General features: G+C 35.6%; 1 protein-coding gene across 19 annotated transcripts in view; it reads right to left on the bottom strand.

Moving 5' to 3' along the window:
- Positions 1 to 12,287, bottom strand: part of Mia2 (MIA SH3 domain ER export factor 2) — a 103,463-nt gene that overhangs the window by 36,512 nt on the left and 54,664 nt on the right. For 12 of the 19 annotated variants that reach the window (XM_046460914.1, XM_046460913.2, XM_046460915.1 and 9 more), the window contains 2 exons: positions 5,807 to 5,853; positions 5,001 to 5,091 (listed from right to left, as the gene is read on the bottom strand). In XM_046460914.1, coding sequence (XP_046316870.1) covers positions 5,001 to 5,091; positions 5,807 to 5,853 — 138 coding nt within the window. Of the gene's footprint in view, positions 1 to 5,000; positions 5,092 to 5,806; positions 5,854 to 8,166; positions 8,368 to 12,287 lie in introns of all 19 variants that reach the window. The other 7 variants (XM_046460911.2, XM_046460910.2, XM_058584503.1 and 4 more) reach the window with 1 other exon arrangement.

The following is a 12,287-nucleotide window of genomic DNA, read 5'->3' as shown; positions in this document are numbered from 1 at the left end:
ACTGGACATTCAAAGCAGATCAGGGACTCATAAGGTTGGATATAATAAAATAAAGAAGAAATCCCCGGTGCCACAGCTTCTGCTAAAGCCAGAGTCACCAGCCAGAATGGTCCTTCCATGAACAAAACAGGAGGCCAGATGCTTGTCTGGGTACAGTTTAGAGATCAAAGACACTGCCAGATTGAACACAGACACACTGCACAATTCCTAGGGCAGGAAGGAAGTCCCACCTTTCCAAGCCGCATGCAGAGGACAGAGGGAGGAACCATTTTGCAGCCAGCGTGAGGGCCAGCAGCTAAAGGAGCCAATTCCTGGCAAACCCAAGTCTAGCCTGAAATACAGGTCTGGCAAACCCACACTGCATGATATCAAGAGTGTGCCTAAATGACCAAGAAAAAATCAAATGTGGAAAGAAGTTTACACAGGGGAAAACTGAGCACAGAAACCCAGCAGGTTCTCTCCTTACTTTTCCAAAAGAGCTACTTGTAGGACATCAAGCTAGGAGAGATGCTCCTGGCTAGGAATTCAAAAGGATGGGGGTGGGAGAGATTGAGTTTGGAGACTGAAACCAAGATCAGGAAATGGTGATCTATGTGACACTAGACTAAGAATTGGCTCTTCCACATAAATGGAACCCAGGGAAGATAATTGGGGAGCAGTCTTCTAATGTGGACCAGCAATTGCTGAGCAATGGAGGAGTGTGGATTTAAAATCTCCAGACCAACTGACACTCAGCAAAGAGCCTGATACCTTTGCCTATAGGTTTGCCTAGAGATTACATCTTTCACCCTAGCAACCCCACCCTGAGAGATGAGCAACATCATACTCCAGATGACCCCACCTAATACTTCTGAGAATGGAAGCTGAGACTCTTGAACTCCAATTGAAACAATTCTTTAACTTTTCATCAAGATTATTTGTTTTCCTTTTTTCTTTTCACTATTTGACTGTGACCTTAATGGTTCATGGGCATTTATACATACTCACATTTGTTTTGTTGTTCACATTCCTGGCATTTCTTAAGCCAGTTATTTTTCATCGATCAGTTTTTCAAGGGCTAGGATATTTGATTAGTATATTTCCATTTGTTTTGTATTATTTTATCTTTTAATTTTTAAAATTTTTACTTTATATATTTTATTCTCTCACTTATTTGTTTTCCTGGATTCTCTTTCTCTCTTTTCTTCCGCTAACAGTCAATCTTTATTGCTGTTTCACTCTTTCTTTCAATTTTTACTTGTATCTTCTCTGCTCTTCCCTCATAATCATCACATCCTGCATCACTTCTGTTCTCTCCCTGTCCACCATTTAAAATTGTAAACCCTTTTGCGAACTTACTACTTTTATTATATGTAATAACTGATCATATCATTTCTGTTTATTTTGACAATTAACATTATAGACATCATAGAAGGAACTATTGGGCTCAATGCTGCATATTGTTTCAGTTGGTTGTTGTTAACTATGTCTTCCCCCCTAAATGGTGAGGTACTATAAAACCTTCAGGGGCAATATAAGTACACAAGGTATAATCTCTACTGCCCCAGATCCATAGTGTTCCATGGGTAGACACACAAACAACAAGAAAAAGCAAGGGAACAACTCGACTCAAATCAACCAAGATATTTCAATAACAATCCATCAACACCACAGTAGAAGAAATCTCAGAGGAGTTTAGAATGATCATAGTTAAACTGATTTGCAAGGTAAAGGATGATGTAAGGAGTGAAATCAGAAAGAAAATAAAGGAAGTGAAAGATCACTTCAATAACAAGATAGAGAGTCTAAAAAAAAAAAAATCAAGCAGAAATCCTTGAAATGAAAGAATCAATAAACCAAATTTAAAATTCAATGGAAAGTATTAGCAACAGACTAGACCACTTGGAAGGCAGCATTCCAGGCAATGAAGACAAAATATATGATCTTGAAAATAAATTGGACCATGGAGAAAAGATGTTAAGAGACCATTAACAGAACTTCCAAAACATATGGGATAATATGAAAAGACCAAATTTAAGATTTATCGGGATAGATGAAGTCTCAATGATACAAATCAAAGGAATACACAATCTTTTCAATGAAATAATATCAGAAAACTTCCCAAACCTAAAAAACGAAATGAAAATAAATTAAAGGGATACGAATAGGAAAAGAAGAACTCAAACTATCCCTATTTACCAATGATATAATGCTATATTTAGAAGACCCAAAAAACTCCACCAGAAAACTTCTGGAATTCATAAATGCATTCAGCAAAGTAGCAGAATATAAAATTAACACCCATAAATCAATTGCATTCCTGTACATCAGTTGTACATCAACTGAGAATTTAGAAAAATTATCCATTTACAATAGCCTCAAAAAAAACATAAAATACTTGGGAATCAATCTAACAAAAGAGGTTAAAGACCCTATGCAATGAAAATTACAAAACACTAAAGAAAGAAATCAAAGAACACCTTAAAAAATTGAAAAATCTCTCATGCTCCTGAATAGGCAGAATTAATATTGACAAAATGGTAATACTACCAAAAGTGCTATACAGATTTAAAGCAATTCCTATTAAAATTACAATGAAATTCTTCACAGAAACAGAAAATTCATTTGGAAAAATAGGAGGTCCAAAATAACCAAAGCAACCCTCAGCAAGGAAAGTAAAGCAGGAGGCATCACAATACTAGACTTTAAATTATACTACAGAGCTAGAGTAACAAAAACAGCATGGAATTGGAACCAAAACAGACTGGAAGACCAATGGTACACAATAGAGGACACAGAGACTAACCCACAAAATTAAAATTATCTTATATTAGACAAAAGTGCCAAGAACATGCATTGGAGAAAAAGACAGCATCTTCAACAAATGGTGCTGGGAAAACTGGAAATCCATATGCAACAAAATGAAATTAAACCCCTATCTCTCACCATGCACAAAACTCAACTCAAAGTGAATCAAGGACCTAGGAATTAAACCAGAGACCCTGCGTCTAATAGAAAAAAAAGTAGGCCTTAATTTTCATCATGTGGGATTAGGCCCCAACTTCCTTAGTAAGATTCCTATAGCACAAGAATTAAAATCAAGAATCAATAAATGGGATGGAATCAAATTAAAAAGTTTCTTCTCAGCAAAAGAAACAATCGGTGAGGTGAACAGAGAGCCTATTCCCTGGGAGCAAATTTTTACCCCTCACACATCAGAGCACTAATCTCTAGGGTATAAAAGAACTCAAAAAAACTAAACACCAAAAAAACAAATAACCCAATCAATAAATGGACCAAGGACCTGAATAAACACTTCACAAAAGATGATATACAATCAATCAACAAATATATGAAAAAATGTTCATCATCGATAGCAATTAGAGAAATGCAAATCAAAACTACTTTAAGATTTCATCTCACTCCTGTCAGAATGGCAGCTATTATGAAGACAAACAACAATAAGTGTTGGTGAGGATGTGGCGAAAAGGTACACTCATACATTGCTGGTGGGACTGCAAACTGGTGCAGCCAACATGGAAAGCAGTATGGAGAGTCCTTGAAAAACTGGAAATGGAACCACCATTTGACCCAGCTATCCCTCTATTCAGTCTATACCCAAAGGTCTTAAAAACAGCAACTATAGGGACACAGCCACATCAATGTTTATAGCAGCACAATTCACAATAGCTAAACTGTGGAACCAACACAGATGCCCTTCAGTAGATGAATGGATAAAAAATATATGGCATATATACACAATGGAATACTACTCATCAATAAAAGAGAATAAAATCATGGCAATTGCTGATAAATGGATGGAGTCAGAGAAAATAATGCTAAGTGAAGTCAACCAATCCCAAAAAAACAAATACCGAATGTTTTCTCTGATATAAGGAGACTGATTCATATCGAAGTAAGGAGGGGGAGAATGGGAGGAACAGACAAACTCTAGATAGGGCAGAAGAATGGGAGGGGAACAGAGGGGGCAGGGGGTTAGCAATGATGGAATGTGAATGACATCATTATTGAAATAAAATGTATAAAGATATGAATTGGTATGAATATGCTTTATATATATAACCAGAGATATGAAAAACTGTACTCTGTATGTGTAATATGAGTTGTAATGCATTCCACTGTCATTTATTTTTAAAAAATCAATAAAAAATTAAAAATAAATAAACACATGGTAATTTTTTGATTTTTTTTTACAAAATGAGATGCTAACTTAATCTTTTTTCGAACACAACTAAAAGAACTTGTTTACTTTTTTAAAATACAAATACTATCAACAAAATAAGTAGAAAGGTTTTCTCTTTTATTGTTTTTGTTTTTGACACAGGGTCTCTTTTATTTTTGCTCAGGCTAGCCTTAGACTCACACAATTCTCCTGCCTCAGTCTTCCGAGCAGCTGAGATTACAGGGATATTCCACTGTGCTGAGCTCAATGAAAAGAAAAACTTCACTTCTACCAGTATAACATCAATCCTATATGTGCTAATAAACTATGTATATATATTAAAGAAGCAAACCATACTGCTACTAGTATCACTACTCAAGATCAATTCTGCAATTAATAAAAGTTTTAAATTTCCTATTCCTGGGCTAGGGTTGTGGCTCAGTGGTAGAGTGCTTGCCTAGAATGTGTGAGGCCCTGGGTTCAATTCTCAGTACCGCATATAAATAAATAAATGTAAAGATCTAAAAAAAAAAAAAAAATTTCCTATTCCTTATTTATTAACATCTAAAACTATACCAACCATAAAATAATATTTTAACTCATGGTTTCACATGTTTTTAAAAACTATTTCATTATTTTAATTTCAGTTAAATGTAAAAGAAACAGAAGACTTAACCAACAACAAATACCAAGACTAATTTTTCACAAATAGCCAACAAAAGCAAAAGTAAAAAAGAAAAAGAAAAATAATGAAATTGAATCTTTCTAAAATTGACTGAATAAATGTATTCTCTATAAGGGAATGTATTAAAAACTGTTAAGTATATAGCTTACTTACCTGTAAGGTCTTCCTTTGTTTTATCTACTTCAGATAATTGAGTATAAATTTGATTTCTTTCTACTTCTAAGGTTTTTAAGGAGGCATTTAACTTTAAATAATAAAAAAAGAAAAAAGCAACATCAATCAGTTATACAACATACACATACACACACACACACACACACACACAACCTCAATATGCCACCCACAGCCTTTCTGCAGCTATTTTATCACTTTGATGAAATTATCACTTAGAAATTAACAATGCAGCTTCCATAATAGAAAGCTAGCAAAATCATGAGTAGTTCAGTTTCAGGACACGGATACAGAAAAGCAGTGAATGCTTTGATTAAAGCAGTCTTCAAACTACATTACCAAGACTTTATATTCATCATCCAAGACCAGGATACTACTTCTAGGACAGAAAATAGAAGGAATAAACCGGAAGAAACTGAACCTAGCCTTTACTTCTCAAAATAAGATACAGAACTATAGGGATAGAAAATAATAAGACCGGAGAAAAAGAATGCACCAAAGGAAGTATGAGATAAAATAAACATTTTAAATATATTCCGTCTCTGAAGAAGTAAGTACAGAACTTGAAAACTTTTGTTTTAACAAATTCTAAAAATTAACTATGAATTTCATTAAAAAAAAAAAACGAAAAAGAAAATTTTGATCATTTCTTAAATACACTTACATAGGAACAATAAAATGGACTTTTAAAATAGTCACTAAGGACATACGGGTTTAATCTGTTCTCTCTCTTGTACCATATTCATTATATTTACACATTATATATTACATATTATATATTTGCAAACCTTAGCAGCATAAACCACTTTCTTCAAAGCTCCTTTTGGCTGATTATCTATAGTGAAAAACAAAAACATGATTATTTGGGAAAATAATCTACATAATTAGATTAATTATTGTAGCATAATACTACAGTATACACCCAAATGATTATGTTAGGTCACTCAACTACAGCCCTGCAATACCTCTTCTTGCTACATACAATAAAGAATTTGGTATAAGGCAGAACAACCTTGGACCTGCTCCCAGGAAGCTAAACAATAAAAGCACTGGAAGTACCATATCATCTATGATGTTCTTCAACATTAATTAAAAGAACAGAGGTATAATAAAGATTAAGCATTCACATTAATACAGATCACAGACTTCCCAACTATTCTTGGATTCCTACAGCACCCAAAATATGAGAACTATAACCCAAATGAAAAATACATTAGGGGCTGGGATGTGGCTCAAGCCGTATCGCGCTCGCCTGGCGTGCGTGCGGCCCGGGTTTGATCCTCAGCACCACATACAAACAAAGATGTTGTGTCTGCTAAAAACTAATAAATAAGTATTAAAAAATTAAAAAAAAATACATTAAATAAGCATGGGTTCTCTCTATTAGCAAAATAATTATTTCTTAGATGATAAAGTACAAACAAAAAAAAAAACACAAATAGAACTTTATTACAGTCCATAGAACTTTATTACAGTCCATCTTATCTGTGGTTGTACTTTCTGTGATTTTCATGGTTTCATAAACAATTACAAAATATTAAATGGAAATTCCATGAACATACAATTCACAAGTTTTAAGCTGCATGCCATCCTGAGTAATATGATAAAATCTCATACTGTCCTACTCCTTTCTGCTTGAGATAAGAGTATTCATGCTGTATATGCTACCTGCTCATTAGTTACTCAGTAGCCATCTCAATACCTGGACAACCTACTACAGAATCACAAGTGAAAGAAACCACCTTCACATAACTTTTAGTATGTGAATTATATGAACTTTCATAATTATTCTATTATTGCTAATTGTGTCTCTTACTATGCATAATTTATAAATTAAAAATTCTGTCATAGGGGCTGGGGTTGTGACTCAGAGGTTAGAGCGCTCCCCTACCATGCGTGAGGCACTGGGTTCGATCCTTAACACCACATAAAAGTAAAATAAAGATATTGTGTTCACCTATAACTAAAAAAAATAAATATTTACAAAAAAAATAGGCATGTAGATACAGGAGAAAAAATATATACAGGATTCAGTACTAACTGTTTTCTCAGTCATCTACTGAGGGCTTAAAAAGTTATCTCCGATGGATAGGGAGGACTATTGTATATATTCACTTTGGAAGTGTAATTTTCTTCCAAAATATTAATAGTATCATGAAAGAAAACTTTTAAAAAATACGTATTCTTCAACAAATTAATTATGCAGTAGTAGGTCAGAGAAGAGAGAAGAGAAAAAGAATATATAAGTTAGAACTAGCATTGAAGGATGCCAAGCACTATGGAGACACCGACAATCTCAATGACTTGGGAAGCTAAGGCAGAAGGATGATAAGTTCAAAGCCACCTTCAACAACTTAGGAAGGCCCTGACTCAAAATAAAACACAAAAAGCTCTGGGGATGTGGCTCAGTGGTTAAGCGCTCCTGGGTTCAATCTCTGGTATCCAAAAAAAAGAACTACCAGTGGAGCAAACCAAGTAAAGGGTACATGGAATCACTCTGTATTATAGCTACAACTTTCCATGGTTCTGATAGACCCAACCTGATCTTTTCTTAAAATTGGGAGCAATCTCGCCACAAAGCCATGAAAAGATAATTTCGGCTTTACTATAAATTACTGCAAATTCTGAACCTGCTTGAATGCCTGCCAGTGCCTTGAACTCACCCATGCCTGGCTCTCTGACCAGAGAGCAGCCCTCTCTGAAACTTAGTGATACCTCATAAATATTGGCCTTCCCTGGCCAGACAACGACCCTCTCTGAGGCTCTAAAGGTCCTCATAAATTCTGATGTTGGGGCCAGCAAAAAATGTAAACTACCATTAGTGTGATGCTTGTCAGAGTTCTGTTATCTGTAACCCACCTTTGTGTAACTTTCTTGGCTATAAAGCTGGGCTGCAGGAAAGCTGGGGTGCTGTCTTGTTCCTGCCGTCTTGGGAGGGAGAGGCAGCCCGGCCGATTGAAATAATAAGCTTGCTTTAATTTGATTTTAATTGGAGTCAGTGGTCTTTCTTGCATCCTGGTCTAACATTTTGGAGGCCCCAGCGAGATGACCCTGCCCGACCAGATCACAAGACCAGACTGCTGGAAATTCTGAAGCCAGCCTTCGCTCCAGGGCTCTGGGCTGGAGAGCCACTCTAGGGGGTGCTCACCTTGAGATGTTCCAAGGCCTCGGAGTGAGCCTTCAGTCCCCGGAGCACTGCAGTGAACTGCCACACTAAAACTATCAGCAAGCACCTGGTGGAGGAGGCCTCCATAGGTAAGTGGTGCCTTTATAACATCTGGTATCCGGTTAAGGGAGATCTCTTCTGATGACAGAGAGGTGGCCTGGCGAGGCTCACATATACGCCTGTCTGGGACAGTAACAAGAAATCGTTCTGTCCTCTGTTCTGTTCTGTAGGGAATTCCTCTGGAAGGATAGAGAGGTGCCGACGGGCACGCACGCACTCCTACCCCGGAGCTTTAGCAAGAGGTTGCGTTACTCCTCTGTTTTTGTTTCGGCGCCGGGTTTCTGTTTTCTTGTGTTTTGTTCTGTGTTCTATGTTTTTTGTTTGTTTTTGTGCGTTTTGTTGTGTGATTTCTGTGGTAAAAACTTAAGGATATTGGATGTGAAAATGGGTAATAAAGCAAGTTAGCCTGACACTCCTTTGGACTGTGTTTTAAGGAACTGCGATGAACTTTACCCCCCTTTGTTAAGCAGGGTGAGAGAAGCCCCTAGCTGGCTGCTGGAGCACACCCACTGCAGAGGGCAATGCCTGCTGGGGATCTAAGAACTGAATATCTCCCAGGTTAACAAGTGAACCTCCTTCAAAACCCCTTGTCCCTTCAGATCAAGAGAGTCCCCTGTGTTTCTCCTTTGTTAGCAAAGCAATAAACCTCCCTTTTTCTTTTTCTCAAAACCCTGTCCTCATTATTAAATTGGCATTAACTGGCTTCAAGGTCAGGAACCGAACTTTCAGTTACAAATTTTGATACCATCACCACGCCCCCCACCCCCTGGGGTGGAACCGAACCAGAGGAGCTAATCCTATAAGTAAAAGGAGGGACTGAGGGACACCCAGCAGCTGCCAAAGCCCTGTTGCTTCGGGGAATTCCCTCCTTCCTTCTCTGCACTGTAAGGATTATGCCACCTCTGTCTTCTTAAAAAAAGAGAAAAAAAAAAGGGGACACTAAATGCAGTAAAGTCACCATGGAGACCCTTGATTTTACATTTCAGGTTGCCCCTCTGTGAAAACATCTGGTCCCCTTGTGGGGACATCTATGGTGCCACTGGTGTAGGAAATTTTTCTCTTATCTGTTCTGTTTTAAAGGTTTCTATCAGCCATAGTCTGGAGCTCCTTTCTGTCTGTCTGTCCTGTGTCTTTGTTTCTGGCTCTTTAAGACATGTGCAATAGTGTGTTGATATTATAAATTGTTTCTTGGGAATGATCTTGGCTGAATGTGTGTCTAAAAGATGATGTTTATTGTAACAATCTGGTATCTGAATGGGTTTTTGAAGCATTGCACAATCTTGCAGTTAAAAGTTGAGTTTAGGTAATTGTTTAGTTTATGATTTCAGATAATTCATTTCAGAGAACTTAAATACTTAGGATGGAAAACTAAAGAACTCTACTTCCAAGTTGGCAAGTAACTTCCCAATCATTCAGTTTTTTCACCAATTTTAAATTGGGTAGCCTGGGAAAATGTCACTGTGTGTACCAGTGCATTAATTTGGACAAGGATAGTAAATCATAGTATGGTATCTGTTGACAAAACAAGATGTAAAGATATGAAATTTGGAATTGTATCTTAAACTTGTATCATAATTTTCAACATCCAAACCTGAAAATTATGACTTATGGTTAAAATGCCTTAGGCCTGAGGTGTCTGCTCAGAATAGCAGTTTTTCCCTGCTCCTTCCAGACCTCAGTCAGGACTTATGTTGAAATGCAAATGAAAGAAGCCTGCAAGCTCAGGAGACTGATCTGAGGCCTAAGGAAAAAAAAAAAAAAGGTAAATTGTATGGTATTTACTAATTACTGGCCAGTCATTTTTTCTAGGACTCTTGTTTTTTTCTTAGATTCTGTATTTTTTTTGAGCTCATGATTTTGATCCTACAGACCTAGGTTAATGTTTTTCTGATCAGTTCTATTTTGACCAACTGTGGAGTTTTTGAAACATTGCAATGGAGATTTCACCTGCGAAAAGCTACAAGGCCTTTACTATTGTTATGTGTGCACACTTGTGTTATGTGTTGTATGTCTATATATACACGTATGTCCGTATATCATATATATGACATACAAATTAACATATATAAGGAGCGCTCATAAAAACAAATTTAAAAAATGGATCCAAAGATCTTTAATTCACATAATTTAAATGGTTCAATTTAAATTGGATAAACATATAAAAATAAATGTCTTTAAATTTAAGCTTACAAGTTTTTCTAGGTGTTCAAAAAAACTAATAAAATATTAATGTCTATAAAATGTCTAATATGCCTTGGGTCTAGGACTTTTCCTTCAACAACAACAAAAAAAAATGGCTAGCACTGTTCAATACACTTGTCTAATATTTTGATAAAATAAGTAAAGTAAATTTGATATGGGATTACTCATTCATGAGTACTTTTGTTAGATATCTGATTGATTTACTAAGTTTGTACTAGGATCTGTATAAGATTGTAAAAATCAGTCATGTGTTAAAGAGACAAAAATTTCTTAAAACATAAGTTTACCCATAACATTGTGTTTATTAAGTTTTTTTTTTTTCTAGAGCAAGCAACCATAAAAATTAAACAACTGGTTAAATAAGAACTGTTATTTTAGAGCATTATACTGTCATTTTTTAAAAGCTAAACTTGGTTAATATAAAAACATTAATGTAATTGTGGTGCTGTTAATGTGCTCATATCTTCCAGGTATACAAGTCTGTAAGGTAGAAACTTTAAAAGAAAAGAGCATTATATCAAGCTGGTGTTCTGAAGTTGTATGGTAAAAAATATACTGGGGATTTATTTACCTGTTATCAATAAGATACATAAAGTTTTATGTTACTTTTTACATTGGGGAACAATTTAAATGTATTTTTAAGTTAATGAGAGCCTAATCGATGTAAAGGTTAAAAACTTTCAGCCTTTCTTTAATTCATGTTTTAAATGTGATATCATATGGTGTTAGCTAATGTTCATGTGACCTCAAATAATTTATGAAAATTTTGTAAAATGATATTTAAAAAACAAAGATCAGCTTTAGAACTAAAACATTTAAGATTTATAAAGAGCCCTGCCTTACCTGAGATAAGGCTCTGTGTCCCATCTTACTACATGTGAGAATGACTACAAAAACAGTAGGCCAGATTTTAGTTCATTTAAAGTTATGTTCAAAAGTTGTTTTTTTTTTTTTTTTTTCTGTCAAGATTACTAGGATCTCAAACAGGGGATATAATGTATAACTCAGCCAAAAATTCAGGGTAGCTATTACACGAACTAAATGTTTTTACTCTTGTAAATTTTATTTTGTAATTTCCTTATAAATGATCTAAAGATTCCCTATTAGTGTTTTACAGAAGTGTTGCTCTAAGAACCATGTTGCCCTAAGAACACAACATGGGTTAATTTAAGATAATAAGCCATCACCTAGGATAATACAGATCCCAATTAATAAAAAGATAAATAATTATAAAGTTATAGACATTAAAGCCCAGTACTCTTAATATAAGTCTGTTAAAATTTATTTGCTGGATGTTTAAGATTAAGTTTTAAAATTAAAGTTAAATTAAAAGGGCCAGAAAAACCAATATTTGGCTCTTGCCCTCTGAGTCAATCTGAATCCAGGGAACAAGGGACTTCTCTAAAGAGCTTTGCAACTCTGGGCCACATAACCTCCAGATTAGGGAGATTAATGAGACCACTAGAGAACAGAAAGCCAATCAGTGCATTTGCTATGAAGAGGAGGGTCATCAGGGGAGGGAGACACCCCTGATGCTTCCAAGGGAAGCCACATGGTCAAGCAAGACCTGGACCCATCCTAGCGCAAATGGCACTAGCAGAACTGAGAAGCTGCTCTCAAATTTCCCCAGAAATGACTCCCATAAAAGCTCAGCTGACTGTTAACAATAGATAAAAACAAAAGTCAGTTTGACTGCTTCATCTTAAACACTTAGCAAAGACAGTTGAAACCAAAATACAGCCATTCCTGGGCATTTTAAATAATAATGATGATAATAATAATAATAATTTAAGATATACACTTTATGTTAGCCTCCCAAAATAAGTAAGACTGGAGGCTAC

The sequence above is a fragment of the Marmota monax genome, unplaced genomic scaffold (genome assembly GCF_021218885.2).
Source record: "Marmota monax isolate L192 unplaced genomic scaffold, Marmota_monax_Labrador192_F-V1.1 WCK01_AAM20220418_F8-fsc00001, whole genome shotgun sequence".
Lineage (NCBI taxonomy): Eukaryota > Metazoa > Chordata > Mammalia > Rodentia > Sciuridae > Marmota > Marmota monax.
This window is presented reverse-complemented; position numbering and strand designations above follow the sequence as displayed.